The sequence below is a fragment of the Ranitomeya variabilis genome, chromosome 2 (genome assembly GCF_051348905.1).
Source record: "Ranitomeya variabilis isolate aRanVar5 chromosome 2, aRanVar5.hap1, whole genome shotgun sequence".
NCBI lineage: Eukaryota > Metazoa > Chordata > Amphibia > Anura > Dendrobatidae > Ranitomeya > Ranitomeya variabilis.
Window position 1 is genome coordinate 83977793 of NC_135233.1, and position 26155 is coordinate 84003947.

General features: G+C 42.7%; 1 protein-coding gene across 2 annotated transcripts in view; it reads right to left on the reverse strand.

Moving 5' to 3' along the window:
• Positions 1–291: 291 nt before the first annotated feature.
• The window catches only part of LOC143804483 (retinol dehydrogenase 7-like), a 93148-nt gene continuing 67284 nt past the window's right edge, over positions 292–26155 (reverse strand). The window contains exons 1-4 of one of the 2 annotated variants that reach the window (XM_077282615.1): positions 25225–25654; positions 9228–9380; positions 4647–4777; positions 292–938 (exon numbers count right to left, since the gene is read on the reverse strand). In XM_077282615.1, coding sequence (XP_077138730.1) covers positions 591–938; positions 4647–4777; positions 9228–9380; positions 25225–25594 — 1002 coding nt within the window. In that variant the 5' untranslated portion in view covers positions 25595–25654 and the 3' untranslated portion in view covers positions 292–590. Of the gene's footprint in view, positions 939–4646; positions 4778–9227; positions 9381–25224; positions 25655–26155 lie in introns of those variants that run through there. The other variant, XM_077282616.1, reaches the window with a different exon arrangement.

The following is a 26155-nucleotide window of genomic DNA, read 5'->3' on the forward strand; positions in this document are numbered from 1 at the left end:
CCACCCCATTACCACACACAATCCGCACCACATCACAACACACAATCCCGCCCCCCCACATCACCACACATAATCCCGCCCCCCACCACATCACCACACATATTCCCACCCCCCACATTACCACACATAATCCCGCCCCCCACCACATCACCACATATAATCCCGCACCACATCACCACACATAATCCCGCCCCCCCAATTGTGTTTACAGAGAAATTTTAACTTAATTTATGTTTCGTTATGAAATTTGTTTAGATGCTGGAATGAATAAAAAACGCACATCTTACTGAATCCAGTTTGTTTTTGATTTTACACTGTGAATAAAATGTATTATTAATATAATTCAGATTTTTAATGATTATTATTGTTATTAACTTCATTGTAAGTTAATTTACCACCTGCGTAAGCGCTATTTAATGTTGTCATTATTTACTTTAGTTTAATCACCAGCAGTGTTAATTAGATAGCAATGAACGTGCCGAGCGTTAGCTGGCTGGAAACAGCTAGTATTCTATATTTCCTATGTCTGTCCCAAACAAGAAACTGCTGCCAAAACGCCGGCCATTCTTAATTTTCAGCTACAATTCACTTTAAGGCCACCCACTTTTTCTTACTGCAAAAAGTAGAAATTGATCAAAAAGAGATGTGGGAAGCCATAGATAGAGGTAAAGAGTAAGTTGTTCTGCAAGACGGGCAACTAGATAGCGAGGTTTTGGTGAAGGCGATGTGAGAGCGTCTATGATGGCGTCCACAACTTCATAGCTCTTTCTGCTGCCACTTTCAAGCTGCTTTCTTACAAAGTTGGTGATACGTTCCATGGATTCTTTGCTGTAGATTTCCTTTAGCTCTGCTGACAGAGGGTTCCAGATTTGTTCTGCATCCACTAACGGTTGAATTTTCGTCGCTGGAGCATAATTTCCTGGCTCGATAATACATACCTGCAAGTAAATAGAACAAGAAGAGAATTTTAAAAGCTTCACATTGCTTTTTGTGAGTGCGAGATTTTAAAACGGGGTTGTATGGTGAAAACAAGTTATCCGTTATTAACAGAATACAAGAGCGGTGGCTGTAAGTGCGTCCCTCGCCCCTGACTGACAGCCAGCCGGCCCTAATGCAGACCCAGCGTCAGTCGTGGGCGCGGTTACAGAGGCCATCTGTATTCTCAAAGAGGTGACTGAATTAGTGCCGCCTCTGTGACCAAAACTGGAACGCTGCAGGTGGAATAAAGTTCATTTTCTCCCTACAGAATTTGGTTAAGTAAAATGTAAAATAGGCGGCAGGTCAATGAGGAATCAGTGACCTGTTATCAGCCCATAAGGATGAATATGTAAGCAGAGCACCTCATGAAGACCCCCACAGGCCGCCCCGAGGCACAAACATATCATTAACTCAAAACTGAAAATAAAGGTGAAACAACAACCACAAGACGGATTTCATCACCAGATGTCATTTTAATCAGAATAACGGCGCCGACCTGACACTGTCTGTAGTTTACTGTTCACAATCCTGCTGACAGGTTCCCTTTAATATTGATGGCCTTTCACTGAAATAGGCCATCAGTATTTGGCATGTAAGGGTACAACTCTTGAATGTTCGCATATTTGGTTATTCACACATAGAATATACTATATATCTGTACTACACTAAGGGCAGGCTTTTAATGTTAAAGTTTGGGAAAAACATTATGAACTAATTATAAAATAGCAATATCCCACTTAAATCATTGACTGAGCAGATCACACTTGTTTTTGAGATGACCAGATAAGATAGCTGTGGCTAACAAGGGATTGGCCTGTAGGGATGTGGACTGTCTTACCCTGTTCTTGCTCATGAAGACAGACGCACTGTGTGAATACCGTCGTGTGTTTCTTTATGTGAAAGTAACGTGTGTCTAATGTAATGTGACATAATGTATTATGGCGATGTACAGTATAAAGTGTTCGAGCATAATATGAATATAGCATAGGGACAAGTTTATGACAGCATAGAAAATAGAAAAGGTTAGCATGTAGATAGGAAATGGCTAAGGTCAGGATTAGCCCAGTGGGTGGGCACTAGTGCTGATAAGAAGGGTCCTGGTTAGAGAGAGTTTTGTGTCAGCAAGTGAATTGTGAAGAGAAGTTAGGTTTGGTTGGGGTGGGTTGCTAGGAGCAGCGTGGGCCAAATATTCAGGTCAGCGGGCGGCCAAATGGAGATCCCTGCTGGACGTTTCAACAGAGTCTTGAGACTAGGGCTCGGCTCAGGAACCATGGCGCAGGCCTGGTCTTCCGACATCACGAGATCGATGGACATGGAGTGACATAAGGGCCAGGTGGCTGGGCCCTGGTGCCCTGCCGGAGCGGACAATGAATCCTGGGGCTGATAGAGCCAGCGGGCTTGGGGGTAGTCCACAAGAGGAGTTGTGATAAGGAAGAAGGAAGTCTGCAGTGCTGTGCCCTATCCCACCTGATGAACTTGGACTTTTTAGTAAAAGTTTGACTATTTCACAGAACCTGGTGTACTATGCATTGGGTGCAGCGGCTCTTGAGGATGGAAACCTGGAGGTAGTGGAGGCCTACCGCCTACGACTGAGTGTGATGCACTCGACAGCACACCAGGACTGGGACACCCATTGTCTCTAAAGTGTCAGAGTGCAAACGGACAGCAGCTCGGTCGGGACTACCGCTCGGCCGCACGTTACAAGCCAACAGCTCTTTTATGCGAGCAGCTTTAAGCAAAATTGTCAAAGAGAGTCAGCTGGCATTTGAACCATTTCAACATCAGGATATTTTCCCCCCTTTAATTGCCACATACATTTCATCATTTTTTAATATTAACAAATTTAAAATCTATCATACATTAAAACAGCCCTCTAGATTGTGGATAAAATATATAAGTGATGGGTTATGTGGAGTATTAATAACTGGTGTCAAAAAAATAGCCAAAGTGCTTCTCGGGCTATCAAATGTTATCCCTGAACTGGAAGGTTGCTTTAGGTCATCTTCTAGTTAATTTAGAAAGGTTTTAAGCAATACATGGGGGTATATTTTTGCACAATTTTACCTGTCATGATTTTAGCATGCAAGATTTGAAAAACATGGCTGTTTTTATCCTAAACATGGCCTCTCCCGACCACTGTTTTTGTGTAGGACTGCAGTCAGCCTCATTTACGTCAATCGAGCTAAGTTGCAATACCACACAGTGCTGTGGAAAAGTTTGGCACTGGTTGTCAATTGAAAGCAACCATGTTATTCTATTACTGTATAATTGTATAAAGTGGTACAGCAACTTCAGACGCTTTATTTACTTCATTTTTTTGTTATTTTGTATTTTTTGCTTTATTTTACATGTGAAAAGATTTCACTTGTATTTCGACCATGGTTCGATAGAGAACTCTATATCAAATCAGAAGAAAATCATCAAGCCATACACATAAATAGGGGTTCTGCAATCCCTGTCACGTTACAGAAAATTTTGCCTTTGATTTTGTCCATACTCCGTGAAGAAAAAAATAAAAATGAACCATTATTAGGCAGAAAATATAGCCCTTAAAAAAAAAAAAAAAAAGATTACATACTGGGTCTCGTTTATCAAACCTTGAGAACAGAAAAAAGTCTTGTTGCCCATTGGAACTAATCACATTGCAAAGTGTATTTTTTCCATGGCATTTTAATAATTAAATGTGTCCTCTGATTGATGTCAGCAAGGCTATTTTTCGTGTAAGACTTTATTAAATAAGGTCCAATGCATCCCATAAGGATGTAAGGGTCATAAGCCTATTTATTGTTGTAGAGAAAAATTGTAAAATCCGTAGAGACCTCTCCGGAGATCATCCTCACATTGAAGATATGGGATTAATTATAACAAGTGAAGTGAGAAAGAGCTTACACTTCCACCTCCATTGAAGTAGGACCTCCTGCCATTCACAGGTAATTACAACAGTGGATTTGGTGAGAACCAGCCACCAAGTCTAGGATTCGTTTACTCAGAAGCGGACAAGTACAGGGGCTCCCTTTGTTCAAAGGAATTATCTGAGACACTCAGGAGCCAGTGGTCAGTGATGAATATTGGGGTTTGCACAGATCCAATATTTATGCCAGATATATTTTCTGCAAAGGGACGAACATAATGCATTCACTCACATCACCGTAAGGCCGGCTGAATGCTTCTAACTTAATATTGGCTCAGATGGTTTTACTCCCATTTTGTAATATCTGTATATATTTTTTTTTTTATAAACCCTTCCTACTTTTCCAGATGAAATCTATAAAATGTAAGGGTATGTGTCCACGTTCAGGATTGCATCAGGATTTGGTCAGGATTTTTCATCAGTATTTGTAAGCCAAAACCAGGAGTGGGTGATAAATGCAGAAGAGGTGCATATGTTTCTGTTATACTTTTCCTCTAATTGTTCCACTCCTGGTTTTGGCTTACAAAAACTGATGAAAAATCCTGACCAAATCCTGATGCAATCCTGAACGTGGACACATACCCTAATAGTTCTGTTCTTCTTGCTGTGTAAACTGCACCCCTGAAGCCATACGCTACCTGTTGGGTGTCCAATCGGCCTGTATAAATGATTGGTGGTGGCAGCTATTTTTTGTGGGTTATTGGGAAGCTTGGCTCTGCTACTAAATAATGAAAAAGCAAAAATAGAAGAGTCTTACCTGTACCCCAAATTTTTTCATTTCTAGTCGGAGGCAATCGCAGAATTTCTCCAGCCCAGCTTTGCTCATTGAATACATACTATTTAGCATACTTACGTATGCATTTGTGCTCGATAAAACCACCATGCGACCTGCAATTATATTATAGGTTAACAGAAAGTTATAATTATAATAAAGCAGATGGGTGTGCGAAAGCTCTAGGACATGTTTAGAAAGAAAAGGGTGTACAAGTTGATAGCAAAAAAACCCAAGTTGATACAAAGTTTGCTGAAAAAGTACCGGTATTCTAAAAATGGCTGTCCGACAGGTTTTTGCAGCTACAAAATGTTGCACGTGAGTAAATACAATTAGTACACAAACAAAAATGAAAAACTTTTGAAGATGAAAACCAGAGAAGCATTATCATTTTAATTTATTTTGTAGCAAACTCAAGTTTAACTGCTTCCTGCTAATGTAGAGACAGTGTGGGTATATAAAGTGAGCTCAGGAGCTGCGTCAGCTCCATATAGGACAAGTACGCTCTAGCTCAAATTGCTACTATTTAATCGCTGAAATGCCTGTCAAGCTATTTAACCCCTTTACCCCCAAAGGTGGTTTGCACATTAATGACCGGGCCAATTTTTACAATTCTGACCACTGTCCCTTTATGAGGTTATAACTCTGAAACGTATCAACGGATCCTGATGATTCAGAGATTCGTTTTCATGGCATATTGTATTTCATGATAGTGGTAAAATTTATTAGGTATGGCTTGCGTTTATTTGTGAAAAAAATGGAAATTTGGCAAAAATGTAGAAAATTTAGCAATTTTCAAACTTTGAATTTTCGTGCAGTTAAATCAGAGAGATATGTCGCACAAAATAGTTAATTAATAACATTTCCCACATGTCTACTTTACATCGGCACAATTTTGGAACCAACATTTTTTTGTTAGGAAGTTAAGGGTTAAAAGTTTTTTAAGCAATTTTTAATTTTTCCAACAAAATTTACAAAACTTTTTTTGTTTTTTATATGGACCACCTCACATTTGAAGTCACTTTGAGGGATCTATATGATAGAAAATAACAAAAAGTGACACCATTCTAAAAACTGCACCCCTCAAGGTGCTCAAAACCACATTCAAGAACCACATTCACAGGAATTTTTGAAATGTAGAAATAAAATGAACATTTTACTTTCACAAAAAATTCACACCAGATCCAAATTTTTGTATTTTGACAAGGGTAACAGGAAAATAGGGACCACAAAATTTGCTGTGTCATTTCTCCTGAGCATGCCGATACACCATATGAGGGAGAAAACCACTGTTTGGGCCCACAACTGAGTTCGGAAGGGACTTTTTGAATGCAAAATTTGCTGGAACAATTGGCGGACACCATGTCATGTTTGGGAGCCTCTGATGTGCCTAAACAGTGAAAATCCCCCACAAGTGACACCATTTTGGAAACTAGACCAATCAGGGAACTGATCTAGATACAGTGGGGAAAAATGTATTTAGTCAGCCACCAATTGTGCAAGTTCTCCAACTTAAAGATGATATCATAGGTAGACACAACTATGAGAGTCAAAATGAGAAAACAAATCCAGAAAATCACCTTGTCTGATTTGGCAATATTTATTTAGCAAATTTTTGGAAAATACGTATTTGATCACCTAAAAACATGCACAATTTCTGGCTTTCACGGACTTGTTTCTTCTTTAAGAGGCTCATCTGTCCTCCACTCATTACCTCAGGAAGGAAGAGGCACCATATTGGAGTTCAGATTTTGCTGGAATGGTTTGAGGGTGCCTTGTTAAATTGGCAGGGGCCCTGAGGTGCCAGAATAACAGAAACCGCCTGTATGTGAACTCATTTTACAAACTACACTCCCCAATGAATTCATCTAGGGGTGCAGTGATCATATTGACAGAAGGCAAGGAGCGCCAGATTTTACAGTTATGGTTTGCAGGTGCCATAACCCACTGGGAGAGCCCATTTAATTCCAGAACAGCAGAACCCCCCCATAAGTGACCCCATTTTACAATCTACACCTCTCAATGAAGTCATCTAGGGGTGCAGTGATCATATTGGCACCACGGGTGTGTCACAGACTTTTATACCATGGGGCAGTGAAGAAAACATAACTACATTTTTACCACCAAAATTTTGCTTTAGGCCCAGATTTTACATTTTCACACAAGAAGTGGGTAAAAATGGTACCATAATTTCTCCCACAATTTCTACTGAACGTGGCAATACCACATATGTGGCTGTACAGTGCTACTTAGCCATACGGAGAGACTCGGGAGGAACGGAGAGCTATTTGCCTTCTGGAGTGCAAATTTTCCTAGAACAGTTTGCGGACGCCATATACAGATCCCCTAATTGCTAAAAGAGCAGAATCCCCCCTCAAGTGACCCCATTTTGGAAATTATAGCCCCTTGGGAACTTATCTACAGGTGTAGTGACCATTTTGACTCCATGGGTATTTTCCAGAAACAAGCAGCAATGAACGTTGCTGAGTGAAAATTGCAAACTGCCGTTGTACTGACCAGTACATTGCATGCAGTCACCAATACGTTATGCTCAGCCTGGGCTTCTGGAGACATGCAACTATAAGTTAACGCTCATCGCTTCAGAAATGCCAGACGTGTGGTTTAGGTACACTGTGGGGCTCAGAAGGGAGGGGGCATTTGGATTTGGGAGCAGAGAATTTGCTGAATTTCTTTTGGAAGGTGAGGAGCAATTCAGCTTTTCCAGAGTCTTTGTACTACCAGTAACGTGGAAGCCCCCTATATTTCCATTAACAGATGATGGACCTGAGTGGGGACTTGCTTTTTTGTGGATTGAGTTGAAGCTTTTATTGTGAACATTTTACATAACTTTTGGGATCACATTTATGCGGCGTTCTACGCTGAGCACTTACTTTGGGGTTTCCATCTAAATCTCTGAGTGACCTGATTCAGATGAAACCCCAGAGGGATCCTTTCACTATAATGAGGCAGCAGAGTTACTCTGGACTCCGTCTAGCCCTTGTTCAGCAGTGTCCTTCTTTTCAGAAGTGCACAAAACAGTTGCTGATCAGATTAGCTGTCTTGTGCTGGAAAAGGTGCGGGCTAAGCACCAGAGCTCGCACCAAAGAGGGGAAGGCGACCTATAACGGACATAGCACGTCATAGGTCGTTAGGGGGTTAATGCCATGCTCCGACTTATAGTAGACATTCCTATTTTTCTGTTGTGGTTTTTTTTGTGCAGGCAATCTGCTGTGTGTGTCTCACAGAAAAGAGACGGGGTCATGTTCTTCTGCCGTATGGAGCCAGTGCAATTGCACCTTGTCCTTTTATCCCGGTGCCTTAGACTGCAATGTAACTGACACACTCACGGTCTGGGAGGAGACCTGGCTCCATGTGGCAGATGAATACGCCCCCGTCCCTTCACACTCACCATAAAAACACTCCCCTCTCTGACGGTAATCAGGTAAACCCCATTTACACTTATTCATCTTATTTTATCTAGTGTATGTGTGCTTATAAAAATACACTGCAATGTGTTTTCAACCTCCTCTTATACTTGTATATTGTATATTTTTTCCTTTCACTTAGGTTTTCACCAATATTTTCACTTTCTTCAGGAGCCTTATTTGACTCACACCCACCCCAGATATACAATGCGGATAATTTGATGTTAGTACTCATGGGTCATGGCCTGAGTTGAGAATCCCCTCCATGATCTAGCTCTACTATCTATTTCACTAGACAGATCACTACCTAGTGGCAGAAACTGGAAACTCAACACAGACCTAAACCAAGACCTTTATGTGTCCTTCTGGTATTTATACATTTATTTAACGCTATGATGTAAACAAGATTAGTCTGTGGGTATTTGTTTTGTGTGTCATAGTTTGTTATGGCAATCTCGCTGCAATAATTATATTTTCTATTTTGAAAAAATTGACTAGACGACGCATTCCGCCATGTCTGGCATTATTATAACAGTTGATCTTTCGACATGTTTGATGAGCCATGTACATGTTAACACAGTGTTTTCTGTGTGCGTCTATTTTTATTTCTGTATGACTTATACAGTTCTGATGAAGGTCCAAGTATTAGGACCGAAACATTAAAATGATAGATTGCCGAATAAACCAGTTCTTTTGTTCACTTCAACCCTTTTTGAGCGCCAAGTATTTTTCTACATATTTTATGTGTTAGAACCCTAATTGGGCACCTACACAAGTTAGGAGTGCCGTATATTTTCTATATTTTAGCCCTCTATTTGACATCAGTGAGGTAGGTATAGTAGGACCACATAGACCCTTATGGGTGTCGTATTAAATCTCCAAGTAAAATAGAGAACTCCCAAAGAAAAAACTGACATCTGTAACTGTATACCCATGTATTAGACAGCCTTATCCCTAGTAAATGACAATTATAGACTCCTGCCTATACAATCACCGCTCTTTATATTCCCTGGCGAGCTAAACCCGCAGCAACTAAGGCCTCAGGCGGCAACCACATCCCTGTTGGCAAGATCTTTCAATAATTAGGACTTCATATTACAACTAATCCTATTATGCCATTTTTTTCTAGTACAGATCTCACCTTTATTTTTTCTGATAAGTGGAGCAAAAGCCAGGGTTGTCCTGATGCTTCCCAGCAGGTTGACATTAAGAACTTTTTGGTATTTATCTATTGTTAACCATTCGACCATTCCCCACATGGATATCCCAGCATTGTTCACAAGTCCCCACAATCCTGGAAGAAAACAAAACCAACTGTTATCAAAGCAGTAAAGAAATAACTACAATTAAGGCAAAATATATATCTAAAAAAGTAGCTCTGCTGTGCTTATGTCTATTGCAAAATGTTAGGGTATGTGCACACATCAGGATTTCTTCAGGAATTTTAGCGTTTTTTTTGCGGATTTCCCCGATAAAAACGCTATAATTCTGCACCAAAAAGGCTTACATTATGCATCCTATCTTTTAGAATGCATTCCGCATTTTTTGTGCAGATGAACTTGTTCATTCTTTTTGCGGATTTTTTGCGGATTTCCCATGATTTTGGAGTGTCAAGAGAAAAACGCACAAAATCCGCAAATTTTCAGCAAAAAAAAAAACGCATCAAAAACGCGCATAAAAATGCACAAAAAATGCATGCGGATTTCTGGCAGAAATTTCCGGATTTTTGTCAGGAAAATTTCTGCAAGAAATCCTGACGTGTGCACATACCCTTACATTGACTTAGGGATGAGCCATCTTGTGATATTCTTGGACTGACTAGATAATCCACCATTGTTTTGAGTCTATTCTGTAGTTAGCGATTGGGTAAAATGTGTAAGGGCGCACTTCTACATACAGGCACATGACCAATCTTTGTCCAATCACCAATCACACCAAAGTTGGTGTGAGCAAATGCCCTTTTGATCTGCCTAAAATCTGTCTTATCTGACAGAAAATTCATCTGACGTGCATAAAAGATTGCCTGCTAAATACGATAATTGTAGCATGTACACAGATATGTGAAATGCCAACTCCGTTATAAGAAATAGGAAGGTTAAAATAAAAAAAATCAGAGTTGAGAAAAAAATGTTGTGACTTGGCATTTTTACACCAGTTTCTTCCAACTGCGCCAAAATGGTTGGAGCTGGGGCATGATGGACGTGGCACCATGGCTATTCTAATTCATGACCAACTGTAGCGTTGCTTAAGCCAGAAATCTTGCACCAGCAAGGGACTAGTGGAAGGGACTGGTGTAAGATTTTTGGAGTGGTGCACAGAGGCACACGCTGCTTATCCGACGCTCCCGATTCATGCACCTTTTCATGAATAGGGAGTTTCTGACTTCACCATGTCCCCCACATCAAGGCCAGTGAAAAAAATTGTTGGTCTTGATGATTTGGGGCCATAGCATGTGCCTTGTGGCTCAAGTTCTAGTATTCTGCATGAAAGCGTACCATACTACACACCATAGTGCTGCTTCTTACTGGAATTTCATAGTTTGAGTTTTCCTCATCCCCAGAAAAGGTGGAAACCTACTGGAATCCCAGAAACGTCAACAAATCTCCCTGGAATTGTCAAATCTGCCCGAAGCCTCCTGGAAGCAACTATTCTGGGAAGATTCTTTATTAAAAGGAGTTGTCTCGCCTAAAACAACAAGTCTGCAGTCACTCTGTGTGACTGCAGACTTGTGAATCCTCGCAACGTGCGCACTGTTTGCTCTGAGGATTCTCCAGTGTCAGCGCAATCATGTATCGCAGTTCACGCGAAGTGACTGCAGACTTATAGTTTTAGACTGGACAACCCATTTAAGGTAGGCAGAGACTGGGACAAGGAGCTGTGTCTTATGAAAGGGGCAGGGCTATGAAATTGGTTAATTTGTAAGAGTATGCAGGGACAAGCATACCCTTCATCCCTTCCTAATAAAACAGGTACGTTTGTTGCACTAATATGAAAGATGCTTAGATATTGTGATAACTTTTATTATGGATGACTCATGCATACCTTGTTAAAGATGTTGTAAATGTATTTCTATAACGTGTGTTCTGATATTGTTTTATATAGAACATAGGGACAGTGTAAAGTATAAGAATAAGATAGAGTGATAAGTATAGTTAGGAATGGGAAATGGAATGGTCGACACAGTTGTATCATGAAGAAATTAGGTATAGCAAAGTAATAGCTATAGCTAGGAAGAGCCCCAGATGGAGGGGCACAGGTAATATAAGGGGAAGGGTCTCCTTGTTTTAGATAAGTTGGAGATGGTGTTGATTGAAATAGATAAGAGTTATTGAAGCAGTGGTTCAAGGCCAGAGGGCTGAAGGTCACGTGGACACTAAGAAAATGGACAGAAAATGCATCTTGAGAATGGCTGCGGCAAATTTCAGTATCCCATCCCATAACGTCGAAGGCCAACGGCCTGAAAAGGGTATGGGGGAGCTTGCCTTGCTTTCATCCCCAAAGGGGAAAACAGATAGGAATCAACAGACAGGAATTGGTTCGGGATTCTAGGAAGCTGAGGAGACGGGCGGGAAATCCCCGGGGCAAGAAGTGCCAGCCAAGAGAGGGATAGTGCAGGCTGAAGGAACTGTAACAAAACTAACGTACTGTGTTGTATCCATGACTAAGACTGAACTACTGTAAATCTGCTGAGTAAAGTTGAACTGTTAAAAAGTCTGTTGACTGTGTGGTTGCATCTGGATTCGGAATCGTGGGACAAGCGGAGTCTTCAGGACCAATAGTGTTATCCACTTTACGCAAGCCGCACAACAGATGGGACATTATTTACTTGTTCGCCCACACCCTGGCACCCCACAACAGCCCCTCGCCCCTGATTATCGCCCTGTGTATCTTACAGATTCTCACACTGCAAATAGTTGCCTTTCTAAAAGCTCCCTGTCAACAGATGGCAATTATCTTTAGAAGAGAAAGAAGAAACAACTCCAGCATATTGCATCCTTCAAGCTGCTACACTTCTTTTTATGCAGGCTCCGCAGGTATTTTTTGTACCTTAGTATTTTGACAACAATCTGCATGGACCCATTAATATTTAACTTATACGAAAGTTACATAAGAATCCCGATACGCTTCAGTGAGACAATTCCACTTTACTGCTTTTACCTTATAAAATTTTCAATAATTCTGCATTAAAACTCCAGCACGCACCGAGCCCCCAAGTCTACTGCCAGTATGTTATTTATCCAACCAGAAACATGTTGTGGAAATTCCTCCCTTTCCCCATAACAGTGCTGTTTTACTGATGGGTATCTGATTTGGCTCGCTTGAGTTACTTTGCATGTTCTTACAGAAAATATTGTTTCCATGCTGAGGGCGAGCAGACTGAGGGTGCTCGATTATTGCATTCATAGGAAAGCTCGTTTCCCAGTGACTGAGCAAAGCAAAAAGGATATCGAACTCCGTGTACTCCGGAGGACAGAGAATGAACTTCAATCCAATATTGCGGCCAGCATGCAGCCAGCGGGTAAGGAAGGGGTGAATCAAACACCCGAAAACCCCGCCCATATGACCCAAAACTAGTCCCGCCAAATTCAGCTGACAGGTTCCCTTTAAATATTCATCTACATTGGTTTATGACAGGTCACTGATCCCTCAGTGACCTACCCCCTATTTTACATACTGCATATAATATGGATTGAAAAAAAAAATCACTTTCAGTAGGCAGGCAGCACCGCCTGCGCTGTAGCAGGATATGGGGAATAATATGCATATTTTCATTTTATGTATACATAGTATTGTTTAAGGAAATGGGGTTTTTTTTCAAACAAAATGGCGCTGCCATCCACATCTGCGCAGTAGCATCTATTACGTTCTGATAGATGGTATTGCGCAGGTGCTGCCGCTGGAGCCATTTTGGCGGAGAAAAAAAAATTAAGATTCATCAAGATGCCGCCGGCGGTGCCTGCGCAGTAGCATTGTTATTATTATTATTATTTATTTATATAGCACCATTGATCCCATGGTGCTGTACATGAGAATGGGTTACATACAAGTTACAGATATCACTTACAGTAATCAAACAAACAATTACAGACTGATATAGAGGGGCGAGGACCCTGCCCTTGCGGGCTTACATTCTACAGGATTATGGGGAAGGAGACAATAGGTTGAGGGTTGCAGGAGCTCCGGTGTTAGTGAGGTGGTAGCTTTGGTAGTGGTGAGGAGGCAGCAGGGTCAGTGCAGGCTGTAGGCTTTCCTGAAGAGGTGGGTTTTCAGTTTCCGTCTGAAGGATCCGAATGTGGTTGATAGTCGGATGTGTTGGGGCGGAGAATTCCAGAGGATGGTGGATATTCGGGAGAAGTCTTGGAGGCGATTGGTTGAGGAGCAAATAAGTGTGGAGGAGAGAAGGAGGTCTTGGGAGGACCGGAGATTACGTGAGGGAAGATATCGGGAGATTAGTTCAGCGATATATGGAGGAGACAGGTTATGGATGGCTTTGTAGGTTAGTATTAGTAATTTGAACTGGATATGCTGAGGGAATGGGAGCCAGTGAAGAGATTTGCAGAGTGGGGAAGCGGAGGAGTAGCGAGGGGAGAAATGAATTAGGCGGGCAGCAGAGTTAAGGATGAACTGGAGGGGTGCAAGGGTGTTAGCAGGGAGGCCACAGAAAAGGATGTTGCAGTAGTCAAGGCGGGAGATGATGAGGGCATGCACAAGCATTTTAGTAGATTGACGGTTGAGGAAAGGACGGCTTCTGGAGATATTTTTGAGCTGGAGGCGACAGGAAATGGACAGAGCTTGGATGTGCGGTTTGAAGGACAGGGTAGAGTCAAAGGTTACTCCGAGGCAGCGGACTTCCGGTATGGGGAAAAGCATGATGTCATTGATTGCAATAGATAGGTCAGGTAAGGAAGATCTATGGGATGGAGGAAAGATGATGAGTTCAGATTTGTCCACATTGAGTTTGAGGAAGTGAGAGGAGAAGAAGGAGGATATCGCTGATAGACACTCTGGGAATCTGGACAGCAGAGCGGTGACGTCTGTGCCAGAGAGGTAGATCTGAGTGTCATCAGCATAGAGGTGGTACTGGAATCCATGGGACTTTATGAGTTGTCCCAGGCCAAGTGTATAGATTGAGAAGAGTAGGGGTTCTAGAACAGAGCCTTGGGGGACTCCAACAGAGAGAGGGTGGGATGAGGAGGTAGTGTGGGAGTGGGAGAAGCTGAATGTGCGGTTGGAAAGGTACGAGGAGATCCAGGATAGGGCGAGGTCTTTAACCCCAAAGGAGGAGAGGATCTGTAGTAGGAGGCAGTGGTCAACTGTGTCGAAAGCAGAGGACAGGTCTAGAAGGAGCAGTACAGAGTATTGTCCGTTAGCTTTGGCGGTAAGTAAGTCGTTAGTGATTTTGGTCAGGTCTGTCTCAGTTGAGTGATGGGGGCGGAAACCAGATTGTCAAAGAGCAAGTTAGATGAGAGGTGGGAGGAAAGTTCAGAGTGGACGTGCTGCTCCAGGAGTTTGGAGGCGAATGGGAGCAGCGATATTGGGTGATAGCTGGACATAGCAGTTGGATCGAGGGTTGGCTTTTTAAGGATAGGTGTGATTGTGGCATGTTTAAAAGCAGAAGGGAAGGTGCCAGAAGTTAGTGATAGTTTAAAGAGGTGTGTTAGGGATGGGATAAGTGTGGTGGTGAGGTTGGGAAGGAGGTGGGATGGGATGGGGTCGAGTGCACAGGTGGTGAGGTGCGATTTGGAGAGGAGACAATTAAGCCCCCCTTCAGTGATGTTGGATAGGGAGGTTATGGGGTTTGGGCACTGGTCTGGTATACAAAGGGGTTGTGGTGGTTGAACAATGAAGACTTCCCTTGTCTGGTTGATCTTATTTTTAAAGTGTGTGGCAAAGTTCTCAGCAGAGATGAGGGAGGTTGGAGGGGGCAGTGGGGGGCGGAGGAGGGAGTTAAAGGTTTTGAATAACTGTTTGGGGTTGTAGGATAGGGAAGATATGAGGGTTGTGAAGTAGGCCTGTTTAGCAGAGGTGAGAGCAGATTTAAAAGCGAGTGTTGCTTGTTTGAATACAGTGAAGTCATCTTGCGAGTGTGTTTTCTTCCAACGCCGCTCCGCAAACCCTGGACACTTGCCGGAGCTTTTTAGTGGTGTTATTGTGCCAGGGTTGTCTACTGATACGTCGCACTATGCCATGGATGAGAGGGGCAACCGTGTCAATAGCTGATGCGTGAGTGGCATTGTAGAAAGCAGTGGCACTGTCTGTGTTGTGGAGTGAGGATATGGATGCCAGTGGTAGGATGGAGTCAGAGAGTGTGTGGGTGTCTAGGTGTGCAAGGTTTCTGCGGGGGTGCGCATGTTGCTGGACATGGGTGACTGGTGAGGAGAACAGGGATGAGAAGGTGAGCAGATGGTGGTCAGATAGAGGGAGAGGGGTGGTGGTGAAGTTAGATAGAGAGCAGAGATGGGTGAAGACCAGGTCAAGTGTATGTCCGTCTGTGTGGGTGGCTGCGGAGGACCACTGAGTAAGTCCAAAGGATGAAGTAAGGGACAGAAGTTTGGAGGCTGTTGACTGAAGGGTGTCAATGGGGATGTTGAAGTCACCCATGATGATGGTAGGAATGTCAGCAGAGAGAAAGTGAAGAAGCCAGGTGGAGAATTGGTCAATAAAGGCAGTGTCCGGGCCTGGAGGTCGGTATATGACAGCAACTTGGAGGTTGGAGGGAGAGTAGATGCGGACAGAATGGACTTCGAAAGAAGAGAGGATAAGGAAGGGAAGAGGTGGGATTGTGTTAAAGGTAAAGAAAGGAGAAGGCCCACTCCTCCACCATGTCTGTTGCAGGGGCGAGGGGTGTGGGTGAAGTGGAGGCCCTCGTAACACAGCGCAGCAGGGGAGGCGGTGTCAGAGGGTGTTAGCCATGTTTCTCTGAGGCCAAGGAAGGCAAGATTGAGAGACAGAAAAAGGTCGTGAATCACATGAAGCTTATTGCAGATTGAGTGGGCATTCCAGAGTGCTCCGGAGAGAGGGAGCAGTGGTGTGGGCGTCAGGAGCATGGGTTTTATGTTGGAAAGATTGCGGTAGTTCATATTAGATAAGGGATGGCAGGAGGGGGCAGTAATGGGAGGTATGAGCTGTGGGGGTCCAGGGTTGGGAGATATGTCTCCAGCAGTGAGGAGAAGCAGAGAGAGACAGAGCAGGTGGGAGAAAGAGTGGCCGGCTTGTTTTATGTTTTATTAGGACAGATTTGAGGTTGAGGAGCAGGTCAGCAGAGGAGGACAGGTGGGGAGGTAAGAGGGAAGGGGAGATGATTATTAGGTTAGAGAGTGCTGGGGTTTGTGATAGTGAAGGAGAGAGAGGATTAGTGGAGCAGACACTGTAAGGGCATAGGTAAAACATGGTGAAGGAGTAAGATGGTTTAATAGAAAAGCAAGGTCCAAGTAGTAAGAAGTGCTTACACAGCAGACATACCCAAAAGAGACAGATGCATAGAGTGGGCTCCTGACTCCTGCCGTGACTAACGGCCGTTGAAATAACTGCGGTGTCTTCATGCTTAGCTGCGTAATGCTTTGCTGCAGAAATGCGCGCGCCTGACCCCACACGCGTGCCCCCCTTAAGATGCTACTAAATTTATAGGACTGAGTAAAGGATCAGGTGAGAGGGATTGTGGGTCCTTATTTGGGATAAATTAGCAATTGGCAAACACCCCAGGGGAGGTTACAGGATCAAAGGCACTGAGCCTGGCCGCAACCATATGCTCTAAAGGTACCTTCACACTGAGCGACTTAACAACGATATCACTAGCGATCCGTGACGTTGCAGCGTCCTGGATAGCGATATCGTTGTGTTTGACACGCAGCAGCGATCTGGATCCTGCTGTGACATCGTTGGTCGGAGCTAGAAGGCCAGCACCTTATTTCGTCGCTGGATCTCCCGCAGACATCGCTGGATCGGTGTGTGTGACACCGATCCAGCGATGTCTTCACTGGAAACCAGGGTAAACATCGGGTTACTAAGCGCGGCCCTGCTGTTACCATTGTAAATGTAAAAAAACCCAAACAGTACATACTTACATTCCGGTGTCTGTCCCCTCGCCGTCAGCTTCCCGCACTGACTGTGAGCGCCGGCCGGCCGTAAAGCACAGCGGTGACGTCACCGCTCTGCTGCCGGCGCTGAGACAGTGCAGGGAAGCGGACGCCGGGGGACAGACACCGGAATGTAAGTATGTAGTGTTTGTTTGTTTTTTACATTTACAATGGTAACCAGGGTAAACATCGGGTTACTAAGAGCAGCCCTGCGCTTAGTAACCCAATGTTTACTCTGGTTACCAGGGGACTTCGGCATCGTTGGTCGCTGGAGAGCTGTCTGTGTGACAGCTCTCCAGCGACCACACAGCGACGAAACAGTGACGCTGCAGCGATCGGCATCGTTGCCTATATCGCTGCAGCGTCGCTTAATGTGACGGTACCCTAACACATTGAACATAGTAATATCTCCTGTGACCCCAGCATGGATGTACAGCAGTAAGTAATACAATGCAACAAATGAATTTAGCAAACATTCAGCAGGTACATTAAAGGCAATGTTGCAGAATGATTGGCGGCAGATAACAGCGAGCAGAGATGTTTGTACCAGTAAAGGTACAAACCAGGTAAAGGTTGTTCAATAGGAAGTCTAAAAAGACACCTGGACATCTTTTTGAGATTTTTTTGCCAGAGGTTTTTTCTAAAAAAAAAAACGCTAGCATTTTTTAAATTGCTTTATGGATTTCATATAGCATCCCAAATCTGCCAGTAAAAAGATGTCCAAAAAACACTACAAAAGAAAAACAATGGTGGAAAAAAAGTGAAAAGAACCAACTACAAAAAAAAAGGCTTCAGGATTACAAAATTCTAGAGAATAGTTTACTGAAGTATTTACTGCTTGAAAACTGGACATGTTTTGCTGGCAGAAAAAGACGCGGTGTGAAAATCCTTAGCCTGTTTTTCAATAATGAGTTCTTGAGGCTTTGACATGGTGTATTTTTGCTGTGTCAAAAGGCAGCATCTTACAATTGCAACTAAGTGGATGGGATTTATAGGAATCTGATGACCACTGTTATTTTTTATTTATTTTTTTTAAACACTGATTTGCGCTGAGTTTTATGTGCAGATTTTTTTTATAGACTTTCAGTAGATGTGTAAAATCTGCAGGCAAAAAATGCACTTTGAGGCTATGCTCCCATGATGAGTTTTTGGTGAGTTTTTGACGCTGCAGAATTTCTGCACCTATTATTTAAATGAAGGTACTTGCAGTTCTTCATTTCGTTCTTGTGAACGTTATTTTGAGCGTTAGGGCTGTCCCACACGTCCAGATAATTCCGGTACCGGAATAAATCGGTACCGGAGTTATCCGTGTCCGTGTGCCTGGGAACTCACGGAGGCCATACGTGCGGCACACGTGTGCCGCCCGTATGGCGAGTGGGTACCACACGGAGCGTGTGGTACCCACTCTGCATGGTGCTGAAGCTGCGATTCATATCCTCTCTGCAGTAGCGTTTGCTGCAGAGAAAATATGAAGAATAGTGTTAAAAATAAAGATTTAGGTGTCCGCCGCCCCCCCACCCCCTGTGCGCCCCCCCGCTGGTCAGAAAATACTTACCCGTTCCCTCGCTGCTTCCTGGTCTGGCCGCGGCTTCTCCTGCATGCGGTCACGTGGGGCCGATCATTTACAGTCATGAATATGTGGCTCCACCTCCCATAGGGGCGGAGCCGACTATTCATGATTGTAAATGATCGGCCCCACGTGACCGCATACAGTAGGAGGCGCGGCCAGACCAGGAAGGAGCGGGTAAGTATTTTCTGACCAGCGGGGGGGCGCACAGGGGGTGGGGGGGCGGCGGACACCTAAATCTTTATTTTTAACACTATTCTTCATATTTTCTCTACAGCAAACGCTACTGCAGAGAGGATATGAATACCAGCTTCAGCACCATGTGGGGGGGACAGCGCTTACTGCAGCGCTGTCTCCTGCACGCACACGGACCCCAGACGGAGAATGTCCGTGTGAGGTCCGTGTTTTACGCGGACCCATTGACTCTATTGGGTCCGTGTAAAACGTGCGCTCCCACGAACACTGACATGTCTCCGTGTTTGGCACACGGAGACACGGTCCGCAAAAAATCAATGACATCTGAACAGATGCATTGATTTTTATGGGTCTACGTGTGTCAGTGTCTCCGGTACGTGAGGAAACTGTCACCTCACGTACCGGAGCCACTGACGTGTGAAACCGGCCTTATTGTGAGTCTTATTTTTCTGTTTCTGGTGCCATGCTTTAAGTAAAGTGGCTTTGTTTTTGATACTTCTTGGTATTTGGCTTGGGCAAAACTTTATTGACATACTTAGGTGCAGATTACATGCATTTTTAATGCGTTTCTGCCTCGGTAATACACTAAAAGCGCATGTGCGTTTTTTACCTGCAGATTTTACCCATCTAATGCAAGTCTATGGGGAAAATATGCACAGAAAACTCAGAATACCCGCAAGAGAAATTGACATGTTGTGGATTTGAAACGCACTGTAGGTCGGTTTACACAGTGTTAGAAAGAAGCACAGTGTGCTTGAGATTTCTATAAATCCCATCTACTTTGCTGGAACTGTAAGACACTGCGTTTTTGATTGTGCAAAAATATGCAGCGTCAAAAACGCACCAAAAGCTCATTGTGGGAACATAGCCTGAATGCATTTTTAGTGCAAAAACACACTAGTACATGATTGGATCAATGATGTTTTATCAAAGCCAAATACCAGCAAGTATCAAAAGCAAAGTGGCTTTACTTAAATCATGCCCTCCCCACCCCAAAAAAATGCAGCAATAAAAACGCATGTAAAAAATAAAAGCTCTCAAAAATGCATTGAAAACATGAGAAAGTAAACAAATTTACATAAGTGCAGAAATTCTGCCACATTAAAACCTCACACAAAAAATAAAAAAAAACCTTCAGAAAGGTTTTTTTTTCCCCTGCAAATTCTCCCCTTCCCATCCCCTCCCAGCGATTTCTGAAGTGGATTCCTCCTCAAATAAGAGTTGAACTTGAGTAATAATTGCCAGGTACAGTTCCACATTTTACCTTAAAAGATTACACAAAGTTCTTGGGGATGAGCAGCACACCACATTAAAGGTAAGTTCACACTGGGCGTTTTTTCAGGTTGGCAGTAAAGAAGTTGCAGAAAAAAAGAATGTTTTCCTTGTTTTTTCTTGTGTTTTAGGCCGGCATCACACTAGAGAGTTTTACGGACGTATGAGAGGCGCAAAAACAACGCATTGCACACGGACCAATGATTCTCTATGGGGCAGCTCCTATCTGCCGTATATTTCTCAGCCGTATTTTACGGGCTGAGAAAATCGCAGCATACTGCGTTTGTTAGCGTATTGCGCAAAAAAATCCGCCAATGAAAGTCTATGGGGGCGAGAAAAATACGGATTACACACGGACCATACATGGGACTTGCGAGAAATACGCACCGGTGTTCTATAGAAAAGCCGGTAATTCAGTGCGGTGTACAGTAAAATCACACTGACAGGTTAGAATAGAATAGATCTACGCATAGTATAGGTATATATATATATATATATATATATATATATATATATATATATATATCATTGAGACACATATATATATTTATATTTAATACAGCGCTAGATAGCATAAAAGCCGGTAATTCAATTACCGGCTTTTGCTATCTCCTTGTCAAACCCGACAGGATATGAGACATGGTTTACACACAGTAAACCATTTCATATCCCTTTTTTTTTGCATATTCCTCACTACTAATGTTAGTAGAGTCTGTGTGCAAAATTTGGGGGCTCTAGCTGTTAAAATAAAGGGTTAATTCACGGAAAAAACTGGCGTGGGCTCCCGCACAATTTTCTCCGCCAGAGTGGGAAAGCCAGTGACTGAGGGCAGATACTAATAGCCTAGAGAGGGTCCATGGTTATTGGCCCCCTGGCTAAAAACATCTGCCCCCAGCCACCACAGAAAAGGCACATCTGTAAGATGTGCCTATTCTGGCACTTAGCCTCTCTCGTCCCACTGCCCTGTAGCCATGGGATATGGGGTAATAAAGGGATAATGTCACCTTGCTATTGTAAGGTGACATTAAGCCTGGTTAATAATGAAGAGGTGTCAATAAGACACCTATCCATTATTAATCCAATAGTAATAAAGGGTTAATAATACACACATACACAATAAGAATAAAGTATTTTATTGAAATAAAAACACACAAGGGGTTGTAAAATCTTTATTATACACTTTGTCCACCTGAAAACCTTCGTTCTGTAAAAGAAAAAAAAGAAAAAAGCAACAATATCTCATACCTTTCCAGTGGTCAGTCACGTCCTACGCTGTAAATCCATCTGAAGGGGGTTAAAAAAAATGACAGCCAGGAGCCTGCTAATGCAGCTGTGCTCCTGACTGTAAAATCTGGGGAATGAATTGAAAGCGGGGGAACGTAGCATAGTAGACTTGCAGTGCTGCGCCCCCTGCTGGTATAAACTCATATGAACTCTAGCGTGGGAATTTTTCTGAATATATATTACGCTAGAGTTCATATGAGTTTATACCAGCAGGGGGCGCAGCACTGCAAGTCTACTATGCTACTTTCCCCTGCTTTCAATTCATTTCCCAGATTTTACAGTCAGGAGCACAGCTGCATTAGCATGCTCCTGGCTGTAAATTTTTTTAACCCCTTCAGATGGATTTACAGAGTGGGACTTGACTGAGCGCCGGAAAGGTATGGGATATTGTTGCATTTTAATTTTTTTTCTTTTACAGAACGAGGGTCTTCAGGTGGATTAAGTGTATAATAAAGATTGTGGCTGGGGGCAGATGTTTTTAGTGGGGGGGGGGGGGGCAAAAACCATGGTCCCTCTGTAGGCTATTAATATCTGCCCTCAGTCACTGGCTTTTCCACTCTGGTGGAGAAAATTGCGCAGGAGCCCACGCCAGTTTTTTCTGTGAATTTATTTATTATTATTTTAACAGCTAGAGCCCCAAAATTTTGCACACAGACTCTGCTATCATTATTAGTGAGGAATATGTAAAAAAATAAGGGATATGAAATGGTTTACTGTATGTAAACCATGTCTCATATCCTGTCGGGTTTGATAAGGAGAGAGCAAAAGCCGGCAATTGAATTACCGACTTTTATGCTATCTAGCTCTGTATTAAATATATATATATATATATATATACATATATATATATATGTCTCAATGACATGTATGTATGTGTATATATATATATATATATATATATATATATATATATATATACTGTATATATGTTTTCACGAATATTTGAGCCCATGGATCCATTATGTGTCCATTTTGCAAGGTTGCGAGAAAAAAAATCGCAGTACGGATGCCATACGGATTACATACGGAGGATGACATACGTAAAATATGCTGCCACACCCTGCCTACGGATAACATATGGATTACTGTTTTGGGATCATTTCTGCATATTATGCATGTAAATAACGGACCGTATTTCCCTACGCTGAGTGTGACGCCGGCCTTACGCTGCATTTTTTTATGTCTTTTTGGTGCTTTTTTTTTGCTGTTTAAGCATTCTAGATTTGACTCTTGTGCGTGCTGAAAAAGTTTAGTGTTGGAAAAAAAAAGCCCTATTCCATAGAATCAGGTTTTGGCACCAAAAATGCAGCAAGACAGGATACCTGCATTTTTTCACCACCCATTCAAGTCACTGGGTAAAAAACGCTGAAAGAAGTGACATGCTCTATGTCCAAAAGAACATGCAAAGCACAAAATCCTGATGACAAAAAAGCCAACGTGTGTGCATGAGATTTTCTGAAATTTCATGGGCTTTGCTGGTACTGTGAAACGCAGCTGAAAATTAGCATAAAAAAATGCAGCATAAAAAAATGCAGCAAAAACACCTGGTGTGAACTTAGTAATGAAAACACACCCACAGAATTGACATGGATCACATATAAATCATGTGTGCTTGGAGACAAAAATTGATCTCCACCCATGTATATATAAGGACGGTAATGTATACTCCGGATACTCAAGATAACTTAGAAAAATGGAGTTCTATACAAGATTGTAATAAAATCAATATTTTTTATTGTGACAAAAATTGGTTAAAAACCAGTAGTATAAAATATAAAGGAAGCAAGGAGACCCTAGTACAAACACATCCTAAGGCCGGTTTCACACGTCAGTGTCTCCAGTACGTGAGGTGACAGTTTCCTCACGTACCGGAGACACTGACACACGTAGACCCATTAAAATCAATGCATCTGTTCAGATGTCATTGATTTTTTGCGGACCGTGTCTCCGTGTGCCAAACACGGAGACATGTCAGTGTTCGTGGGAGCACACGTATTATACGGACCCATTAAAGTCAATGGGTCCGTGTAAAACACGGACCGCACACGGACGTTCTCCGTGTGCAGTCCCTGTGGCGTGCAGGAGACAACGCTACAGTAAGCACTGTCCCCCCCACATGGTGCTGAAGCCGCCATTCATATCTTCTGTGCAGCAGCGTTTGCTGCATAGAAGATATGAATAATAGTGTTTAAAAGAAAGATCTGTGTCCGCCGCCCCCCCACCCCCTGTGCGCCCCCCCGCTGTTCAGAAAATACTCACCCGCTTCCCTCGTTGTCTGTCGCTGCTTCCTGTCCTGGCCGCGGCTTTTACTATATGCGGTCACGTGGGGCCTGGGGATATCCAGGGTCCCAGGCACCATTTACTCCACCATGGGTAAGAGACTTTACACCTGATATGCACAATTGCCTTTTGTTTTTTGTTTCCTTCCTACATGGGGGACACTTGTCTATATGGAAACTAGCACTATTTACTACATCATACCATTGTGCGTTAATAGCAGTGTGCTAGATATATGTATTTAACCCATGGTGATATTATATACATACAGTTCGGTGCCTGTGATTAGGATGTGTTTGTACTAGGGTCTCCTTGCTTCCTTTATACTTTATACTACTGGTTTTTAACCAATTTTTGTCACAATAAAAAATATTGATTTTATTACAATCTTGTATAGAACTCCATTTTTCTAAGTTATCTGGTGTGAACTTAGCCTAATTCTGTTTTCATGTGTTTTGACTGTGGTGGCCAATAAAATATATCAACCGACAAGCACCATGTGGCATCCCAGCCTACGGTTGGATTCACTCATCCATGTCTCAGACCACGATGCACAGTCTGGCTGTGAGTCCAGCCTTTAAGGGTACGTTCACACAGGACTTTTTTGCTGCTTTTTTTTGCTGCTTTTTTTTATGCTAATTTTCAGCTGCTTTTTACAGTACCAGTAAAGCCTATGAGATTTCAGAAATCTCATGCACACACGTTGGTTTTTTGTTTGATCAGTATTTTCTGCTTTGCTGCTTTTTTTGGACATAGGGCATGTCACTTCTTTCAGCGTTTTTGCTGCGTTTTTGCAGCGTTTTTTCACCCATTGACTTGAATGGGTGATGAAAAAACGCTGAAAAAACGCATGTAGCATTATTTGCTGCATTTTTTGTGCAGAAAATCATGGCCAGCAGGAAGGGATCTCACAGCCAAGAGCTTAGGGGTGTGGTTAGTGAGGTGTGAAGAGCCATTGTGAGCCATTGTGAGGTGTGAAGAGCCATTGTGAGGTGTCCTGATTGTGATCTATTGTGAGGGAGTTCCTGGTAGTAAGGTGTGAAGAGCCATTGTGAGGTGTCCTGATTGTGATCTATTGTGAGGGAGTTCCTGGTAGTAAGGTGTGAAGAGCCATTGTGAGGTGTCCTGATTGTGATCTATTGTGAGGGAGTTCCTGGTAGTAAGGTGTGAAGAGCCATTGTGAGGTGTCCTGATTGTGATCTATTGTGAGGGAGTTCCTGGTAGTAAGGTGTGAAGAGCCATTGTGAGGTGTCCTAGCAGCTGAAAATTGGCATAAAAAAAGCAGCAAAAATCTGCAGCAAAAATCTGCAGCAAAAAAGTCCTGTGTGAACGTACCCAAAAAACGCACCAAAAACGCACCTAAATTAGCATTAAAAAAAGCAGCAAAAAAAAGCAGCAAAAAAGTCCTGTGTGAACGTACCCTTAGGCTTTACGCAGTGCTTAAAAATAAAATAATTAGTCATTACCTTTTTCAGGGAGGTTTTCCTTCACGTATTGTTTCACCTTCTCCATCTCTTCATCACTGGTCACATCGAGCCTGATGACTTTCACCTGCCCAGGGGATGAATGGTTTATCAGAGCCTGAGCACCGTCTCCATCTGGAAAAAGACAAGTAGCAAAGACCGTGAATCCCATATCAAGCAGCCGGAGAGCCAGCAGGTTTCCAAAGCCCGAGTCACAGCCTGTGATGAGCACCGCTCTTCCCTGAGGATTGAAGAATACATCTTTGTCTCTTAGCTTTGTATAGATTACAATCGCCAATAGTCCAAAGAGCAAGATATATACAAGGGTCTGTGAGTCCAGGCAGCAGGACCTCAGCCAAGGAGCAGAGACCATAGCTCCAGCTTCCGTGTTCAACGTTCAGTCAGCACCAGAGGAAAAACACTCCCCTGTCACAAGTAACACTCCCTGGCATCACATTGTGGGAAGACTGGAAACACTGGTGCTTTGTGCTTTAGATCAAACCCCTGTTCTATATTATCTATTCTCAAAAGTGGAACTGCGAACAATGAAATTGATTTATTGATTTTTCCATATATAATCAGCCATATAGAATTTGTGTCAGGTTAATTTATTATTATGGTTGTTAAAATAAAAATCATGCGAAATATAAGAAGAAATATCAAGTTTTCAATTGTAATAAAAAAAGACATTACATATCAGATAATTAAATGCTAATAAAGAGTGACAAACTACATCAATTAATGGATGAGAATGTGGCCAAGACCTTTATTGACAGTAAAATACGCACAGCGATCCAAAATATTATGCAAATGCTATTTTTCTCTGATTTTTCTAAATTGTGGATGCAAATGAGTCAGTATAATGTTCAAATCATCAAGGGTTAGACTATAAATCACATGTTATCAGACCATTCTCCCAATGATAACAGAATGT